Source organism: Acomys minous, assembly GCF_964271855.1.
Source record: "Acomys minous genome assembly, chromosome: 9".
NCBI classification, from domain to species: Eukaryota; Metazoa; Chordata; class Mammalia; order Rodentia; family Muridae; genus Acomys; species Acomys minous.
In genome coordinates this window covers 84,642,764-84,664,322 of record NC_140490.1, presented here as the reverse complement: position 1 = coordinate 84,664,322, position 21,559 = coordinate 84,642,764, and the positions used below count along the sequence as shown (strand labels likewise).

The following is a 21,559-nucleotide window of genomic DNA, read 5'->3' as shown; positions in this document are numbered from 1 at the left end:
AAGGTGCCTTGGGCATGGTGTCTCATCACAGCAACAGAAAAGTAATTAATACACAGGGCCATACCGTTAAAGAAAACTGGCCCTCCCTGGGCAGCCATTTACTGTCCCTCAGTAAGAGGGAGCTCATGAGCTCCTCTCCCATCCATATTTACACTCAGTATTGTAAACCTAGCTGAAGTTTTTTTAAAACCTGTTACTAAAAAAATTTTTAGTCCAAGTGGTGGTGGCACACACCTTTAATTCCAAAATGTAAGAGGCAGAGGCTGACAGATCTCTACAAGTTGGAAGCCATCCTGGTCTACAAAGTAAGTTCCAGGACACCCAGAGATACACAGTGGATATTTATCTTGAAAAACCAAAATAAATAAACAAACAACCGTTCATTGTTCTCGAAAGAAAAAACTAAATGTTTTCATAAGACACCAAAGTGTCAGAGCCTGAACTCCACCCATAATTTCAGTAATAGCTAGATCCTCTCACTTTGTGTGAACCCCAGATCTTTGCACATACTGTAATCTGGGAAATTTTGATCTCCACTCTTTTAAGTATATACTTCAAGCTGGGTATGATCATATGATGCCATCAGTTGGTAGATGGAGGAATGAGGAATGGGGTTCAAGGCCAGTAGTGAGTTCGAAATAACCTGTTCTACACATAACTCTGTCTAAAAAAAAAAAAAGATGGTTAATCCAAAATCCACTCAGCTTATGTGCACTCAGCTTATGTGCAACAGTAGCAAACTCTAAATGGGAGTGTACCAATGAACCAGTAAAGGAAAGAGTAGGTAGGAAAATACTTCATGGGCAAAATGAAAGAAAGTAGAAAACCCAGTTATTGGAAAAACAAAGGTTTTTTGAGTAAAGCAATGACATAGCTCCTCTTTCCAATGCACTAAGACATTACTTTTGCAGTTGAAGTTTCCATATGCCTGGGAGCCTTCTGGGTCAAGTTGGAAGCCAGGAAGGCAGCGGCAGGTGTAGGAGCCTGGGACGTTGGTGCAGATAGAATTTATTCCACATTGTAATGGATCTTGGACACATTCATCAATATCTGTAAAAAAAAATCGAATATACAAGAAAGTCATAGGAGCAAGGAGAAGTGTATACCTAAGCCCACTGGGAAATCCTCTGCTCACCTTCACATGCCACTCCTGGGTCTGTGAAATTCACTTGTCCATTGCTCGGCACAAAGCCAGGGTGACAAGTGCAGAAGTAACTCCCAAGAGTGTTGGTACAGGATGAGTTGGAAGGGCATGCGTCATCACACTCATCGATATCTACACAGTGGAGAGTGAGTATGAGGGCAGGCTCAGTGGGGAGAGAGCTTGCAGTGTGAGCATAAGGACCTCAGCTTGACCCCCCCCCACGTCCCCAGGTTTCACTTCTGTTGCTGTGATAAAAATACCCTATCGAAAAGCATTTTAGGAAGAAAGTGTTTACTTCAACTCACAACCCCAGATTGAAGTCATCATTGTGGGGGAGTCAAGGAAGGAACTTGAAGTAGCTGTTCATATCCACAGCCAAAGCAGAGAAAGAATCAATGTAGGCCACTGGCTTTTGCTACATGCCAAATTCAATTTGCCAAAACACCTTGAATGTAACATTCACGTGATCCCTTGATTGTTTCATGGTTCTTCTTGCTGTATGTAATTTTTCTACTTATATGTAATAGAATAAATGTATATCCCCGAAAATAAAATAAAATCTAAAAAGAACAAAGGAAAAAATAAAAGTAAATAAATGGATTGTTGGGGGGATTCTGTCAGAATATCGAGGCATATATTTAGCAAAACCTGGACTGCGTACAGAGTCTGTGTATGGAGGCTCTGTGTGAGGAGAAACTCTGAGAGCTTGTGAAGAAATTTCAAGAAAACAAGACAAGAATCTGGTGACCTCTGTTCTTCCATAACATGGGTTGCTCTTGGAATATGCTTCCACGTCCCTCCTTAGTGTAGTAAATAAGAGTAATAACAGTAAAAATGGGTTTACTTCATTATCTTGCTATTATTCAGATGATGATTCCAATCACAAGTTGTCCTTGTGGCTGTGCGCAGTTTAAACTTACATGAACACACCTTGCCCTGTGTTTATAGATAGCTTGGACTCATGTGACCTTTGCTCATATGACCTTGCTTAACCCCCAGAACATAAATCGTCTCATGCTCTGAATAAAGTTGGCCATCAAAGGAGACTTTAGTGTACCTCTATTTTAGGCTCCATTCTCCCAGGTTCACCTCACTAACTATAACAGTAGCAAACTCTAAATGGGACTTCTCTGTGCAGCCAAGAAATGGTAGATATAAAGTATGTGAGGATGCTTCTGGGTTCAGGGATGTCTGCTTCACAGTAAGTGTAATAGCACAGGACCAGCAAGATGGCTCAGCCTGACAACCTGAGTTCAATCCCCAGAACCCCCATGGTGGGATGTGAGAACTGACTGAGAATACACACACATACACACACATGCACACACATACACACACATATACACACACATATGCACACACACACACACACACACACACACATACACACACACACACACACATTTTTAACATCTGTGAAGGATTACTTAGATTAGAATGCGGCCCACCCTCGATGTAGGCATCACTGTTTGGAGTCCTGGGGAGCATGTAAAGAAGAAGTATTCAGCAGTCATATCTCTCTCTCTCTCTCTCTCTCTCTCTCTCTCTCTCTCTCTCTCTCTCTCTCTCTCTCTCTCTCTCTCTCTCTCCTTCCTGGCTGTGGGTGAAATCTGACAAGCTTCCTCAAGCTCCTGCTCCCCATGCTTTCCTAACAAGGATGCAGAGCACTCTAGAACTGTGAACAATTGTATAAGCCCTTTGTTAACTTGCTATTGTGGGATAAGTTTTAATTTGCTTTTTCGTTGCAGCAAAGAGGAAAGTAATTAATATGGTGAGTAACTTCTGCCACCTGCTGTTGTCATGGTTTTGCCTCACCACAGGCCCAGAATCCATGGAGCCAAGCACTGAAGGCTGAGCCTTCCTCAATAACTAGCTAAAATAAACCCTTTATCCAAAATATGTTTTTCTCAGATATTTGTTACACTAACAGAAATGGCCTTATCAGACTTGACAGGGATTCTGAAAAGCTTTGTGAGAACTCATGAGGCCAAATCAATTTACCTCTTAGGTCCTTTTAATTTTTTTCCATTCCATTGTGTTTCTTATAACAATATCATAAGCTAATGAAGGTTAGTAAGTTGTGAAAAATAGAATTTTTATTTTTTATTAATTTATTCTTGATACATCTCAATGGTTATCCCATCCCTTGTATCCTCCCACTCTTCCCTCCCTACCATTTTCCCCTTATTCCCCTCCCCTATGATTGTTCCTGAGGGGGATACACTATGGAATACTGCTCAGCTATTAAAAACAAGGAATTCCCGAAATTTGTGGATAAATGGATTGAGCTAGAAATAATCATAATGAGTGAGTTAACCCAGAAGCAGAAAGACTCAAATGGTATACACTCACTTATATCTGCATACTAGCCCAAGGGGCATGTCCCACAAAAGCCTTCACTTACCAGGAAACTGGGACAGAGGGGAGGACATCCTAATGGGACTCTAGATCAGAGAAGCATGGGAGAATAGCAAAGTAGAAGGATCCAGAGGGTCCTAGAAGCCTACAAGTAGAACATTATGATAGGCAGATTTGGGCCCAGGGGTCCCGCTCAATCTAAGGCACCAGCCAAGGACAATACAGGTGATAAACCTTAAACCCCTACCCAGATCTAGCCAATGGACAGAACACTTTCCACAGTTGAGTGGAGAGTGGGGTCTGACTTTCTCACGTACTCTGGTGCCTCACATTTGACCATATCCCCTGGATGGGGAGACCTGGTGGCACTCAGAGGAAGGACAGCAAGTTACCAAAATAGAATATTTTAAGTGGGAAAAAACAAGTCCCCTCATGGAGACTGAAGGAAGTGAGCTGGGCTCCATTATATGATAGCTACACCAAAGATGGCTGCTGTTTTCCCCTCCACTTCCTGAACACACACATGGCTCACTATCCTAGTCTTTTTTTCCTAGTTACTTTAATAAATAATCTGGGGGGGGGAAGCAATTTATGGGATAAAGAATTATTAGGCTTACAATTTTATCATTGCAGAAAAACCAAAGTAGGAACTTGAAACATCCAGCCACATCCACAGTCAAGAGCAGATGGAGGGAGGGGGAGAGAGAGAGAGAGAGAGAGAGAGAGAGAGAGAGAGAGAGAGAGAGAGAGAGACAGACAGACAGACAGACAGACAGACAGACAGACGACAGACAGACAGACAGAGAGACAGAGAGAGAGAGGGAGAGAGAGAGAGACCTGCTGAGCACCATACTATGTGGCACACATGGGGAAAGATGTCCACAGACCATCACCATGCCACGTGGACAGGCTGTAACCACCTAGAGGCATACTAGCCACCACACCACACAGCACAGACAGAGGAGGTCACCCATAGACCAGTGAGCTGGGTGGCCAGCCTGCAGCAAGCCACTACAGTGTACAAGTACACAGTAGACAGATGAGAAAGAAAGAAAAGTGGAACAGGTTAGGCGTTATAAAGAGAGATGGAACTAGAGATACAAGGATAGAGAGGAATAGCCTGTTGTGAGTAGCCAGACCAAAGGTCATGGTGAAATCTCAATCTGTGTTGACATTGAGAGCCCATATCTGGGTCTATGGCTATGTAGGTGCAGGGGTCAGTGTTGATGTTCATGGTGCATATTGCTACTAAAGATCACAGGGACATTTCTGGTCTCAGCAGGCTGCCAGTGACAATGTGAATGCCCAAGGGTTAAGCAGAACTGTCTGTGTCCCTCACTGTGGCTGTGGTGTTCTGAAGAGCTGGCACCACCTCTCACCAGCAGCAGCAGCACTCAGGAGAGCGGGCTTTGCACCTTGCCTGGAAGCACAGAAGAGCTGGCCCTGGTGGCAAAGGTGTAGGTGAGACAGCCCCAAGGTTATGAGACAAGAGATGTCCCAGCCCTTTGCTTGCTGCAGCACTTGGGAGAGTGGACTGAGCAGCACAATGGATCTGGCTTTAGAGGCATGAGTATCAGAAGGCCAGTGAGTCCCAGGCTCAAGGGTGTGATAACAGAAAAGCTGATCCTGCCTCCTGCTGACAACACCATTGGATTGTCTAGCCAGCAACCCCAGAAGTGCAGGAGAAGTCACCCTGGTTTCAAGTTGGCCCACCCAAAAATCTACATAATATTAAAAAATCTGCATAAATCTGTTGGGAGGCAGAAAAGATCCAGTCCTAATGATTCAAAACTGCAGGATCTCCACGACACAGGGTAACAACAGGATAACCAGAAGGAGGCCCGATGAGTCCTCAATATTGATGGTGTCACAGAAGCTAGAGACCTCAAACCAAACCAATGACTCATTGCAATAAACATTTGAAAGTAAAAGTGTGTAGACAGGGGGTGTACACTGTGGAACACACTGTGACATGCTACAGTTTCCACAATGAGATATTTTCTATGTTTCATTTTAGTTTTGGGTTTTGAGGGTGTGTGTGTGTGTGTGTGTGTGTGTGTGTGTGTGTGTGTGTGTGTGTGTGTGTGTTGGAGAGAGTGGTATAAGAGCAGATGATAGATAAAAGGGGATGGGGAGATGAGTGGAGTTGAGGTGCATGATGTGAAACTCACAAAGCATCAATAAAAAGTTATTTTATTTTTAAGAACAGAGAAGTGAAGGCATGAATACTCACTCCTCTGCCTACTTTCTTTACTCTAACATAGTCCAGGACCTAACACACAGAATGGCACTATCCATGGTGGGAGGATCACCTCACATCAGTTAGCACAATCATGACAATCCTCCACAGACATGCTGTTCTAGTTAGCATTACCATCAGATTGACACAGCTTAGGAACATTTTTTTTTTAAAAAAACTTCATTAATTATCTTTATTGGTCTACGAGTAGTTGCTCTCATTGTCTTAATTGATGGAACCATGTCCACTGTGAGTGGTATCATTCCCCAAGCAGGTAGTCCTCAATTGTATACAAAAGCTATCTAACCGCATCAGTCTGTGAGCAAATATGAAAGTGAGCTAGCAATAAACATCTTTCCATGGTCCCTGCCATAAGCTCCTGCCCCAGTTTTCCTCAGTGACAAATTGTGACCTGGAAATATAAGCCAAATAAACCTTTTCTTCCTCAAGGTGCTTTTGGTCATGATGTTTGTCACAGCAACAGAATGAAGCTAGAATACATACCCACAGATCAACCTGACCTAGACAACTCCTCATTGAAACACTCTTCCAAGGTGACTCTAGATTGTGTCAAACTCACAATCAAAACTAACCAAATGATATACAGAGCCCCCCTCCCCCCGCAACTTTGGACTCTAGGTTGGTTCTTGGCTGTTAGGATGAGATGTTATTGATGTTCTGACATCTTTAAGCACAGACTCAAAACACCTGGCATATTCTGCATTCTTCCTCTTGGAAACACATTTTTTTTCTAAACAGGAGCCATATTCAAGGAAGCCCCAAGTGTCACTGTGGACAGTGGGAGTCTGAGTAGAGTACCCAACCAGAAGAGATCAACTATTGGAACCTACCAGCAACTGTAGGCACAGCTGCTAAGAACACTAAATAAAACAGAAGAAAAAAAAACTAACCTGTTGTAAACAAGAACAAATGGCCACTGCTATAAGCCACTATGTTTGAGATTCATGTAATACCCATTGGCAAGTCTTCTACATGGATGGGGCGATTACCTGTACATTCCTCATGACCAGAGATCTGGGAAGCTGACAAAGAGAATCCAGATGGGCAGGAGCATTTGTAGGACCCCAGGGTGTTGATGCAAATGAAGGTAGGACCACAAAGGGTTGAGTTTCTGGAGCAGTCATCCACATCTAAACAGAAAGTCAAAGTTATACAAAACAATGATGTCTGAGCTAGGAAATCTCTGGCTGTAACTAAATGCATCTTGCATTATGATATGGCCACAAGCTTGTGAAGGCCAGGCAGTGGAATGTGGTGGCTTGAATAAGAATGACCTCCTAGGCTCAGGCACCTGGACACTTGGTCCCCAGTTGGTGATGCTGTTTGGAGGTTCTGGTGAAGCTAGAAGAAGTATGTCACTAGGGAGTGTGCTTGGAGATTATATAGCTTCACCCTATCCAGGTTGCCCTTTCTGCTCAATGCTGTGGGTGAGCTGTGATCTCTTAGCTTCCTGCCTCTGCCATCACATCTCTTACTCCTTTTCATGCCTTCTACCCCTTGACATGCCTTCACATCATGATGAACTCATCCCTCTGGACACATAAGCCCAAATTAATTTTGTCTTCCTCAAGGTGCCTTTGTTCATGGTGTCTTTTTTTTCCACATCTCAGAAGTAGCTATATGCTGTGGGATTATATGGACCCAAAGCCCATGTACCACTGGCTACTCACAGCACTCACACAGTAAGGTGAGACACAAGAGACAAGAGAATCCTCAGAATCTCATGGGCCAAGTAGCCTGGTGTAGACTGTAGTGAACAGAAAAGAGACCCTGTCTCTAAGAAGGTGGGAGTCAAGGACTGACACCAAAAGTTACCATCTGACACATGCCATGGCATACACGCATTCAAACTCACACACACGTGTTGCACTCACCTTAAACCCAAGTCTTTTATCACTGTCTTTTCAAATAGGTTTAACTTGAGTTCCCAGTCAACACCTCCACCTACCTTCACAGGATCCTTCCGGGTCCTGGAACTGTGGCCCTCCACCACTAAATTCAAATCCTGAGTCGCATAGACAATAATAGCTTCCATGAGTGTTGTGGCAGGTTGCATGCAATGGACAAACGTTATGATTCACACATTCATCCTTATCTGATGAGTTGGGATAAAATGCAGGAAAATTTAAGTGAGAGAGGAAGAAGTGAAGAGTACACAGTAGAGATGCACTCTGCATGCTAAATGGTAGCAGACGAGATGAAAACTCTCCAATACACACGTGTTCTCCTTTTCTCTGGGCACAAAGAGATATGCTTTCCATCTTCCCTTTAAGCTATACAAAGGCATAAGAATAAATCCTGGCCAGCGGTGTGTAAGCAGAAATGTTGTGAAGAATTTAAAAAATAATTATCAACATTCAAAAATAGCCATAGTCCTCCATATCTCCTGTAACCACACTCTGGGATGTGGTTTGTAGACACCATGTGGATTCTTCACTATTCCCATGAGGGAATGACATCTTGCTCCCCAACTCCTTGAATCCATCTTGTCCTATTACTTGTGTTGGCCAATAGAATGCACAAGTGATTCCAAAACATGAGCCTCAACAAATCTGATTGCCTCTGCTTTTCCTCTGGGACTGATTGGCATTTCCACATGAATGAGGCCCAAACTAGTGTAAAGAATCAAGAAGTGCATGGAAAATGGGGCAGAAAAAAAATGTAAGATCCAGAGGATGAGAAGTACCGTGAAATACAACATCTTCTGGATGTGACAGAACTGTTGTGCACATGAACTCACAACCCAATGTGGCTATTTCTGAGGCACCGCCCACCCCTCCCTGAGAAGCTATGGTTACTGATGACTATAGGGAGGGAGGTTTTCTTCAGTGGTGTAGACACTGTTAAGTTGTCCTTGATAGAGTAAAAAAAAAATCTCACACATAGTCACACAAGCACATCAATAAGTCAAGCACAATGGGGCCAAGACAGAGGCATGAAAGGAGGGAAGAAAATTGTTGCAAAGAAAAGGGAGTTTAGCAGGAGGCTTTGTGAACAATTAAATTTAAAAAGAATCGGTGACCAGGTGAGACCCCTCTACCCAAGTTCAGTGCCTACAGGGTCCCACCTGGCAAACTCAGCCACAGTGATGTCCACACTCCAGATCCTGGCCTCCAGCCCTACCAGCTATCCCAAAGGCAGCAGCCATCAGAGAATGACAGGTGAGACCCCTCCCTCAACTCCCTGCCTGTGGTATCCCACCAGGCAAACCAGCAGTGGTGTGGTCTGCACCATGCTATCTGGGCTCCAGTTCCTGGGTCCTAACCCTGCTTAAAATCCCAGAGACAGCAACCATCAGAGACTACCAGGTGAGAACCACCTTCTGCAATGTGGTCTCCACCATGCCCTCAGACCATCAGGCCCTAGCTCTACCTGCAGTCCCAGAGGCCATCAACAATCAGGGTCCTCCAAGTCTGCCAACACCAGGGACAACCAGATGGGTAAAGACTAGCATAAGAACACACTCAACAAAACCCAGGACACTATGGCACCACCCGAACCTAGCTACCCTACTACACCAAGCACTAGATATTCTAACACACATGAAGCACAATAAAACAGCTTTAAACCTAATGTTATGGAGATGATATTGACCTTTAAGGAAAAAATAAACTCCCGCAATGAAATATAGGTAAATACAATCAAACAGGTGAAGGAAATTAGTAAATCCCTTAAAGAATTACAGGAAAATACAAGCAAATGGGAGGAGGAAGTTAATAAAACTGTTCAAGACCTGAAAATGGAAATAGAGTCAATAAAGGAAACACAAACTAAGGTAATCCTGGAGATGGAAAGCCTAAGAAAGATAACAGAATCAAGCATCACCAGCAAAATATAAAAGATGGAATACAGAATCTCAGGCATAGAAGATGCAATAGAAGAAACTGATACATCAGTCAAAAAAATACTAAATCAAAAAGTTTCCAAGACAAAACATCCAGGAAATTTAAGACACTATGAAAAGACCAAACCTAAGGATAATAGGATAGGAATAGGCCAGGTGTGATGGTGCATGCCTTTAATCCCAGCACTCGGGAGGCAGAGGCAGGCAGATCAATGTGAGTTCAAAGCCAGTCTTGGCTATAAAGTGAGTCCAAGACAGCGAGAGCTACACAGAAAAAAAACCTGTCTCAAAAAAAAAGCATAATAATAATAATGATGATGATGATGATGATGATGATGATGATGATGATAGGAATACAAAAGAGAGATTACCAGATCAAAGGGCCACAAAATATCTTCAACAAAATCAAAGAAGAAAATTTTCCAAACCTAAAGAAATAGATGCCTATAAATGAACAAATAGCTTACCGAACACCAAATAGATTGGACCAAAAAAAGAAAATCCTCCTGCCACATAACAATTAATCACTAAATGTAGAAAACAAAGAAAGAATAGTAAATGCACAAGGAATAAGGGCCAAGTAACATATAAAGGCAGACCCATTAGAATGACACCAGACTTCTTAACAGAGAAAGGCCAGTAGAGCCTGGGCAGATGTCTTGCAGATCATAAGAGACCATAGATGCCAGCCCAGACTACTATACCCAGCAAAACTGTCAAAACAAGGTATTCCATGAGAAAACAAAATTTAAACAATATTTTTCTGTTAAGCCATCCCTGCACAGGATACTAGAAGAAAAACTCCAACATAACAAGGGAAACTAAGCCAAAGAAAACAAAGGAAATAAGTGATTTCATGCAAGCCAAGCAAAAGAAAGAGAAGCACACACATTCACAGTACCAACAACACCAACATTAAAGTTGGTTGCCAAATACAAATGAGCTAAACATCTTAAATGCAACTTTTACATATGGCCTTCTTGATTATTTCATAACTGTCCTTACTGTATGTAGTTTATTACAAATAAGTAAACCCTATATGCATTTGGAAAAGATAAATATTTGATGCAAGTGTATTTTAATAAAATTTTATAACAGTAAAAAATAAAATAAAAATAACGGGGTGTATCTGAGTGGCCCGCCTGGCAGGTGCTAAGCTCTAGGTTCTTCCCAAAGCACAGACAAAACCATCTGAGAAATGACAAGGACCAGGTGCTGCGAACCTTCACAAGTGGAGCCATTCAAGATGAACCCGGGTTGGCAGATGCAGCTGTAGCTTCCCACGGAATTAAAACAGATGGAATACTTAGGGCAGATTCCAACTGTCAGACACTCATTAATGTCTGCAGGGCAGAGAAACAGAGGAGAAAACCGATTTTAAAATACATTTTTAAAAATAAATAAATAATAAAAACAGGCCCTTCAAAGGAAGAAGAAGAACGTGGATGGAGTTGTGTTGACCACCAAAAGCCCACAGCAAAGTACCAGAAAGTGTTACCTGTGCAGAGAAATTGACCCGGACTATCCAAGATCCAGATCTTCCCAAGGGAGGAAGAGAAGCCACTAAAACAGCTGCACTTGGCTCGCCCCAGGAGATTGGTGCAGTTTGAGTTAGGACCACAAGGTGAATTGCTTCTAAGACATTCATTAATATCTGAGCAAAGAAAAAGGTTGGAGTGATGAACTGCTCTTGCCCTAGAAATAATGGTTGAAATAAACCTCTCTCTGTGAGCTCATCATCATTTTTTTTTGGTGATTTTTGGTAGGGTCTAGGGGTCCCTCTGTTTAAATCTGAGAAGTCTTACATCTCTGCTTCCCAGTTCATAAAATTGGGTGGCTAAGGCAAACACCATATGTTTTCTTGAGATACTGAGTCTTGAAGTACATCTATCTGCGAACTTTTACAGGGAAGAAGAGTCAAAAAACAAAAGAGGATGGAGGAGTCCATGTCAGAGGCAGCCTGTATTCCCTACATTATGGAATTCACATGGACTCTGTTGCCCACTCATTGATCACTTCCCCCCTGGCAGGGTGGTCTTGCCAGGCCACAGAGGATGAGGATACAAGAAGTCTACATAATACTTGATAGGCTAGGGTCAGATGGTAGGGGAGGAGGGCTCCCCTTTCTGAGGACTAGGGGAGGGGGAAAGGAAGGGGTTTGGAGCCAGTAAGAGATGAGGGAGGAGGCTAAAATTGGGATGTAAAGTGAATAAATTACAAATAAACCAATTTTTTAAAAATGAATAAATAAATCGGGCCCCTAAAAAAAGAAAGTGGATGGAGCCAAGGAGAGAAGGGTGTGTCTGGAAATGAGTATCCCTATGTGTGGACAAATGGATGGATAGGTGAGTAGAAAGAGAAATGAAAAGAAAAGGAGAGAGTGGGCCAAGAAGGGAAGGGAGTGTATATGGGTTTTCTATGTATGGATATGTATGAATAAATTTATAGGCATAATGGATGGGCATGCAGATGGATGGATGGATGGATGGAGGGAGGGAGGGAGGGAGGGAGGGAGGGGTGGATGAAGGGATGGATGGATGGACAAATACATGGATGGTGTATAGACAAAAGCAGGAAAGAAGGGAGAGAGGGCATGAAGGAAAAAGAAAAGCTTCATGCATATTTAGATGTACCAATGGATAAATAAAAATAAAATAAATAAATAAATAAAATAAAATAAATGAAGAGTGAATAGGAAGGGAAGGAGAGAGAGAAAGAAATTTGGGGCATTTGGTAGGAATGACAGAGATTAACTACACCCACTACCCAGCCACCATGCATGTGACCTTCTACCCCTACCAAACACTAGAATGCTTTGATAGAATATAAACACTTTCTAGTGATTTCTTCTGAACCGAAGAACTTCCCTCCTGAGGGAGGTGAATCCTAAGACTAAGGAAGTCAAAATACATTCTGCATCAGATTCACAAGACCCTCCACATGGTTATATGAGCAATAAACAAAATAATTGCCTAATCGTGGTATGGGGATAGTTTCTTTGGCCTGTGGCCAGTGCCTGATCTAGGGTGAGAGTGGATTACATTTGTGTCTCCCCAGGAAGTAACAAAACATAAACTCACCTTGACATTGCACTCCTCGACCCTTAAAGTGTGTTTGTCCATTGCTGGCCAGGAAGCCTTTTTTACAGGTGCAGTAATAACTGTCCAAGGTGTCAGTGCAGGTGGCATAAGATGGACATGTGGTAGTGTCTTCACACTCATTCACACCTAGGTAGCATGGAAAGAAGAGTATGGGTGTGTTTAAAGCACTTAGTGGGCCTTCCAAAGAACCATGGAAAGGGATGGAAAAGCCACGCCCTAAGAGTTTACTGCCTGTGAGAGTGATCTTCTCTGTGTCTTATGGGTGCGAGAGACAGAGGTAAATGGACAGAGTATCTAGTCTTTATAAGAACAGGTCACAGACAAGCATGGTTGCTGCTGTATTCAGTACCCAAGATTAGGTTCTTAAATATGAGCATAAGAGATATCCAAACCAGAACAAGAAGGAACAACAGAAATGAGAAGGAGCCAGGTGGCATGATTCCTACAAAGACTATGACTCAATGACTACTATCCATCAATGCTGATGTGAGGAAAATGCTGAGTGAATATCTATGCTAATGGCACACTATCCCCTGGGCTCCATATTCTGGCTTACAACTGTATGCTTTCCAGGAGGCCACACTGGTACCAGGGACTCCTGGAAAGACCCAGATCTCTTCCTGCCAACTCCCATTAAAGCAGAGACAACAGCCTCAAACTGCACAGCATTTCTAGGTCTCTGTATTCAGGCCCACAACTTCAGCAGAAAATGTCTTTCTCAGAAGCAATGTCACTTCTAGGAGTGCAAGAGGCAATGTTTGCACCCAAAACACCAGGGGTCACACAGGCCACAAAAATACCAGTGGAGACACTTTACTGAAACTGAAGAATCTGGTCACCAGGACCCCAGTCTGCTCAGGCCAGAAAACCAAAGAAGAAACAGAAAAAAGAGGGAAAACATCCCCCCACAAACCCATCTAACAGAAATAAATTTAAAAATGAGTGCCTAAACCTACAATAACCCCAAACCCAAATGACTAAAGGCCATCTAAAGAACACAATCAAAAACAGCCAGAGCAATATGGCAGCACCAGAGTCCAGCTATTCAACTACAGCAAGGCCTGGATATCCCAAGACAGTTGAAGCACAAAAAAAATTACCTTAAATCCAAATTTATGAAGATGACAGGGGCCTTTAAAGATGAAATGAATAAAATCCCCTTTAAAAATACAGGAAATACAATAGAACAGGTGAAGGAAATGAATAAAACTGTTCCAGACCTGAAAATGGAAATCAAAACAACAACAAAAAACACAAACTGAGAGAATCATGCAGCTACAAAAACTTAGTTAAGAGAATAGAAACTACGACGTAAGCATCACCAACAGAATACAAGATATGGGAGAGAGAATGTCAGGCATACACAATACAGTATAAGAAATTGATATACAGGTCAAAGAAAATGTGAAATCTAAAAAGTTCCTGACATAAAACATCCAGGAAACCTGTAACATTATAAAAAGACGAAACCTAAGAATAATAGCAACATAAGAAGGAGAAGATTCCCAGCTCAGAGGAACAGAAAACATTGTCAACAAAATTGTAAAAGAAAATCTCCCCAACCTCAAGGAAGAGATGCCTATAAACATACAAGATTCTTACAGAATGGCAAATAGAGTGAAACACAAAAGAAAAGCCCCCCGCCATATAATATCAAAACACTAAATGTATATAACAAAAAAAGAATATTAAAATCTGCAAGAGAAAAGGGTCAAGTAACATAAAGGTAGACCTATTAGAATTGGACTCAAGTTCTCAGCAGACTTTGAAAACCAGAAAGGCCTAGTTAGATGTCTTTCAGTCTCTAAGATACCACAGATGCCATCCCAGACTACTATTCCAGGCAAAATTTTCAATCACCATAGATGGAAAAATAAGATATTCCTTGGTAAAATCAAATTTAGACAATATCGATCCACAAATCCAGCCCTACAGAAGATACTAGAAGGAAATCTCTAACCCTGGAAGGTTAACTACACCAAAGAAACACAGGAAATAAATAATTTTGTACCAGCAAAACCTAAAGAAAATGCACACACAATCATTGTCAACATCAAAATAGCAGTAATTAACAATTATTGATCATTAATATCTCTCAACATCAATTGATTCAATTGCCCAAAGAAAGACACAGGCTAACAGAATGGATGAGAAAACAGGATCCATCCTTTTGCTGCATACAAGTAAACACACCTCAACATCAAAGCTAGACATTATCTCAGAGTAAAGGGCTGGAAAAAGGTTTTCCAACCAAATGGATCATGAGAGCAAATTGGAATAGCCTCTCTAATATCTAAAAAAAAAATAGACTTTCAATCAAAATTAATCAAAAGAGATGAGGAAGAACACTTCATATTCATCAAACAAAATATCCACCAAAATCACATCTCAATTCTGAATATCTATTCCCCAAATGCAAGGGCACTCACATTTGTAAAAGAAAGATTACTAAAGCTTAAATCATACATCAAACCCCACAATTAATAGTGGGAGACTTCAATACCCAACTCAACTCTCTCCAATAGACAGGTCATAGAGACAGAAACTAAACAGAGAAATAATGGAACTAACAGACATCATAAATCAAATGTACAGAAAGTTTAACTCAAAAACAAAAGAATATACCTTCTTCTCAACACCTCACAGCACCTTCTCCAACATGAACCATATGCTCAGTCACAAAGCAAGTCTTAACAGATACAGGAAAATTGAAAACAAAAACCGTATCTTATCAGACCACAGTGGACTAAAGCTGGCTTTCAACAACAACAGAAGCAACAGAAAGCCTACAAACTCATGGAAACCAAACAACTCTACTCCATGACCACTGGGTCAAAAAATAAAGAAAGAAATTAATACTTTCTAGAATTCAATGAAAATGAATGAACAACATACTTAAACTTACAATAAAAATAGATAGATGATAGATAGATAGATAGATAGATAGATAGATAGATAGATAGATAGATAGATGATAGATAGATGATAGATAGATAGATAGATAGATAGATAGATGATAGATAGATGAATAGATAGATGATAGATAGATAGATGATAGATGATAGATAGATAGATAGATAGATAGATAGATAGATAGATAGATGAATAGATAGATAGATAGATAGATAGATAGATAGATAGATAGATAATAGATAGATAGATGATAGATAGATAGATAGATAGATAGATAGATAGATGATAGAAATAGATGGTAGATGGATAGATGATGATAATAGATGATAGATAATGCAGTAGCAATATTTCTTTTTAAAATGAGTTACAGAGATAGATAAGTAAAAATAATAAATGCAAAGTCCCTACAGCAGAACCGTTCCTGATTCTTCAGGTAGCTAGAAGGCCAGTGCAAAGTTGAGGCATGAATGAATTATTTTTTAAAAAGAGGAGGAGGGGAGGGGAGAGGAGACCCACAGTCAGATCACACAGGACCTCCTAGGTCATTGCATGATTCTGATTTTTTTTTATGTATAAATGACTGTGGTTCTGCATCTTCATTATCAGTTTGACTGAATTTAGAATCACCTGGGTGACACATCTGTGCATGAGTATGTGATATACTTCCAGGGAGAAATATCTCCCTGAAGTGGGTCAGCACCCCCATTGACTTGAGACCTAGACAGAGCAAAGGGACACCATCTCATTCTGCTTCCTTACCACAGGTTCGATGTAACCACACATCCCAGCCACCATGCCTTTCCCTGCATTAGCAGACTATATCCTTTCAAGCCAGAATCCAAAATCAATCCTTCCTACCTCAGGTTGCTTCTTGTTGGGTGTGTGGTCACAACAATAGGAAAAGCACTCATGAGCTAAACAGTGGGAGCCATGGCGGGTGTTTCCGTAGCAGAAGCATGGTCACAATTTTAGCAACTCTTCTGCAGTTTCTGGAACCATAAACTCCAGAGATTAAAAAACAAGATGTGTTAGGGTGGAGCAATTGCCCTGTACCCATGAGCGACAAGTTCAGTATAATCCGTGTGGGAACAGGAAGAGCATGGGATTCTGGGTAAGCTTTAAAATGACATGAGTGATGGATGGGATGGATGCAGGTATTGGTGTGAAACAGCTCTTGTGCCAGCATCACGTTCTCTTTCTAACTTCAGCTCTGTGACATAATATGACATCAGGGAGTTGGCACTGCCAGCTCTGTCCTTTCTAGTCAGAATTGCTTTTGACTCTCCAGGGTCTATGTTTGTGTGTTATGTGTCTGTGTTTGTGTCCATGTGTTTGTGCATGTGTGTACATGTGTGTGTCTGTATACTTGTGAATTTGTATTGTTCAAGTGTACTTGTGTGTGAATATGTATATTTATGTGTGTATGTGTCCATACTTGTCTGTATGTGTATCTATGTGTCTATGTATGCTTATGTGCATCTGCTTGGTGGGGGCATGTATGCGTGAGTGCATCTGTGTATGTGTCTTTTCATGTTCTGTTTGGGTTGGGTTGGGTTGGGTTGGGTTGGGTTGGGTTGGGTTGGGTTTGGTTTGACTTGGAGCTATTATGAGTGGGGTTTGTTCCCTGATTTCTTTCTCGGTGTTTATGTCATTTGTACAGGAACAGTACTGATATTTTAATTGGGAAGAGAGACATCAACAGAAGTGGGGAGTGAAGGCACAAGATAAGGCAGTGGGGTGGATGGGATAAAAATACACTATATACATGTAAAAATATGTAATAGCAAAACCCATTATTCTGTATATTCTATGTGCTAATAAAAAGCATAAAAAAGCAATAATAATGCAGACATCATATGGGAAAACAGGAACCCCTTAAAGGTGCCCTAAACCTCAAAGACAGACCACACTGCTCTTACTTTTCTCTCTTGTGTTCTTGCTACACTGGTCCTGAAACCCAGCCTCTACCCTGTAGTCTACGCAGTGTTTCCCACCCATGCGCAGTGTCTCAGATCATATCTCTCTCCAGCTTCCTCTTTCTCTGCAATAGCCTCTTTGCACACTTCCGGGACCTTCTGTCTTAAATCTCTCAAACTTCAAGTCTTTCCAAAACCAGAATAAAAACCTTGTCCTGGACTGCTGGGCACTTCCTGACCTCCCCAGCTCACAGCTTGCCCAGTCCTAAGAGCCAAAGCCTCTGCAGCCCCAGGACCTTTGAACATGCTATTAGGATGGCCTCTTGTCCCAACTACTTTAGCCAGGCCTTTTCAAAACCCCCACCTTCAACAGATCTCCTTTTTAAAGTCCTACAGGAAACAAGTGATGCCTCTCTTTTTTTTTTCCTCGAGACAGGGTTTCTCTGTGTAGCCTTGGCTGTCCTGGATTCACTTTGTAGACCAGGCTGGCCTTGAACTCACAGAGATCCACCTGCCTCTGCCTCCCCAAGTGCTGGTATTACACACACACACACACACACACACACACACACACACACACACACACAAAGCAATTTTTAAGATCCTGGCTCTCCCTCCCAGAGCAATGATCCCACATCCGTGTATGTACAGAATGTACAGATCTGTTCTCTCTTATCTGAGGTTCTAGCTCCACATCCTCAGGTGTGAGTACAGATCCTGGAGTAACTGCAGAAACTAGGAAAGTAAAAATGGGCCACAGTGGGAGGGCACCCTAAAGTGGGGAATAGAAGGATACAGGTGATATAAAGAGGAGATGGAAAAAATGGAGAGGGAGGAGGGATAAGCAACTAAGGATTTTTAGGAAATCCATAAAGAGTCATTATTTTATATGTACCTAAAATTATATACATACATATGTGTGCTATATGTAATACATATACGTGTGTATATTTATTGTGTGTAGATAGATGATAGACAGAGAGATAGAGATATATACATATATAAAATAAAGTCCCACTGGAGCCGACAATGATGACCAATGACAAGACGTCCCTAAAGGCCCATTAATGGCACTCACAGCTCAGAGGTAACCAACAGTTGCCTAATTGGACTTAAGGCCCACTAAACAGAAAGGAAATAATGCCTGGTATTGGAAACCCAGCCAACTACCCTGGGCTACGAAGTCATGAACCTTAAAGGACAGCCTGTTCCTGCTGCTTGGCTAAAGAAGCACAACTCCTAACTCCATCCTAAAACTCTATCCATATACCCACAGATCAGTGTGCTTCCCACCATAACAGAAAACCACGGCACAGCTGGTCAAAACACAGAAATAGCTAACTGGTCATGGGAAGCCCAGCCCCTAAGGAAACATCTGCGTCACAACTCCTGCACCTAAGGCTGAGGAAACACCACAGAAGACAGGGTCAGAAGACTGCAAGAGCCAGAGGACCGGGAAGTCTGCTGACAGATCTTATCTCCAAGAAGTGACAGAGACGCTCCACCCGTGATACCTCAACAACACAGCCTCCTAAACATGACCCCGAAATGGATGACACCAGCAGACATGCTAATGTGGAAGGGGAACCCTTACAGACCCCCCACCCCTAGATAAAGAAGCACAGACAACCAAGGAATGTAGAGAGAGGGAGAACCATTCTTCCTATGGGAAAGCCCCCAGTGAGTTATTCCATGCCAGTGGTCAGCCCTGAAGCTATATACATACATACAAGTAGTACTATCTGCACTGAACAGGTCATGTGTGTGTGTGTGTGTGTGTGTGTGTGTGTGTGTGTGTGTGTGTGTGTGTGTGTGTAACAATAACACAAGAAAAATTAAAGAAAAAGAGTGGCAGGGGTGGGAACATGAGAGAGATTGAAGGGAGGAAAGAGAAGGGCAAAGGTATGTAATTATATTTTTTTGGTTATTTTAAAGAAAAATAAAGAGAGAGAACATGAAGTTGGGAAGAAATGATGAGGAAGACAAAGGGAGCACTGGAGAGGAGGGAACTCGGCTGCTAATATTAAATATTTAAATAATAAAATAATTTCTGAAAGCAGGCATAGACCTAGGAGACGTAGTGAGGGTGGTTCCAGGAGGAAATAGAGGGAAATGAGAGGTGAATAAAATCACAACACACAGCGTCCTTGTATGACCTTCTCAAAGAGCCAATACAAATATCACATTTTAGCTAAATTTCATATCCCTGACATTATTAGTTACTTTTCTTGATTCTGTGACAAAATGCATCACAGAAGCCACTTCAGGAGGGGAGTGTTTGGTTGATTTCCAAGGAAAACGTGACCACAAGAGCAAGAGGTCCCACTGCATCTACACTGTGAAGTAAGAGAGGTAAATGATTGGCTTCCCCCCTGTTTTATCCAGTCCAAGATCACCACCTTGGAGGCTAACCAACCACACAGGCGGAGATCCCTATCAACATAAGCCAAAATAAAATCTTGTCTCTTTGTAAACTGATTGACTCAGATATTTATTATAGTCAGAGCTGGATTACACAGGACTGAAAGCAAGCTCAGAGCCAATGACCAGGTCTGGTAACAGTGTTCCAGGAATACAGAGCAGAAAAGGATTTCCTAGTGTCCCTACCATGATCTCAGAAACAGGGACTGGAGAACTAGAAGAGAGAATGTATGTTAAGACTTCAGAATATGCCTAGGGCGAGACTTTTACCAGAAGAGAGGCTTCACAGCTTCCCTGTCTCTAAAGCCCTCTCCTGAGGGAACTGAAGACCAGAGAGGCTACATATCTTGCCTGAGGTTGCACAGTAATTTCAGCGACAAAGGAAATGTCCTGGAACGGAAGATGCACACCCATTCTGTTGCTTCAGCCTGTGACTCAGTCCCACAAAGGATAAGGCACATCTGCTGGGACACAGGAGCTCTCAAAAGAAAAAAAAATTTTGTCCAGACAAGTCATTTGTCGCTTTAGCTAACTTACCGTTAAGACTTTGTACCAGTGTGAGGAGTGTGACCATCCCCCATCTGTGTACACCACTGAAGCCTGTGAAGAAAGGGAGGGAAAGGCATGAGCTGTTGAAAAGTCGTCTGTGCTCAGCCAGCAAAATCAACCTTAGCTTTGCCTGATGGAAACCAGTTTGACCAAGCTGCATGGAAACCCTGCTATGGAAGCCATAATCTCCATAATGTGCTCCAGATTTTGATGGGTTTTGTTTTCTTGGGGGTTTTGTTTTTAAAAGGGTGCAGTGTCGACAAAAACTAGAAAGATCCCCCGGATCTAGAGTTACAGGCAATTGTGAGCCCCTGCTGTGTGGGTGCTGGGAACCCGGATCTGCAAGAACATCCCTTGTCCTTAACTGCTGAGGCCACCTCTCCAAGGGTAGTGGTTGTGGTTCTTATATTTGTGAATTTCTGATTTGTATGCTCTGTACTGTGCCCATGCCTCCTGCCATGGTCTGCTTTTATACCCCCTCTTCCACACCTCTTGACCTTCTCCTTACCAACTAACCCTGTCACTATTTTCATGTTTCTTTTTCTGTGAGGGTCTTATTTTGCTTTTATCTCCTGTGGTTTCTCCCTTAAAGATTTGTCATTTCTTTGTGTGGGGAAAAAAAGCAGTTTCAGCCCCACAATCCAACCATGAACTCTTCCGAGACTTCCCCAACGTAGCTGACCATACCATCTCAAACTGTGAGGCAAAACAGATCCTTCTTCCTTTAAGTTGATTCATAGTTTGTGTATTTACCACCATCATCATCAGTATATGTGTGGTCACCACCATCATTGATATCTGTGTAGTCATGACAATAATTGATATGTTTGTAGTCACTACCATCATCATCACCTATGTAGTCGTCACCATCTTTGCCATCTGTGTAATCACCACTGTCATCACCACCTGTGCAGTCACCACTGTCATCACCACCTGTGCAGTCACCACCATCATCACCACCTATGCAGTCACTACCATCATCACCACCTGTGTAGTCTCCACAGTCATCACCACCTGTGCAGTCACCACCATCATCACCACCTGTGTAGTCAC

General features: G+C 42.1%; 1 protein-coding gene across 1 annotated transcript in view; it reads right to left on the bottom strand.

The window, feature by feature from the left end:
• The window catches only part of ADGRE1 (adhesion G protein-coupled receptor E1), a 90,059-nt gene that overhangs the window by 66,166 nt on the left and 2,334 nt on the right, over positions 1–21,559 (bottom strand). The window contains exons 2-9 of the mRNA XM_084796281.1: positions 20,495–20,557; positions 12,687–12,833; positions 11,105–11,260; positions 10,830–10,949; positions 7,711–7,857; positions 6,752–6,892; positions 1,136–1,276; positions 904–1,050 (exon numbers count right to left, since the gene is read on the bottom strand). Of these exons, the coding sequence (XP_084652407.1) occupies positions 904–1,050; positions 1,136–1,276; positions 6,752–6,892; positions 7,711–7,857; positions 10,830–10,949; positions 11,105–11,260; positions 12,687–12,833; positions 20,495–20,557 (1,062 nt within the window). The remainder of the gene's footprint in view (positions 1–903; positions 1,051–1,135; positions 1,277–6,751; positions 6,893–7,710; positions 7,858–10,829; positions 10,950–11,104; positions 11,261–12,686; positions 12,834–20,494; positions 20,558–21,559) is intronic.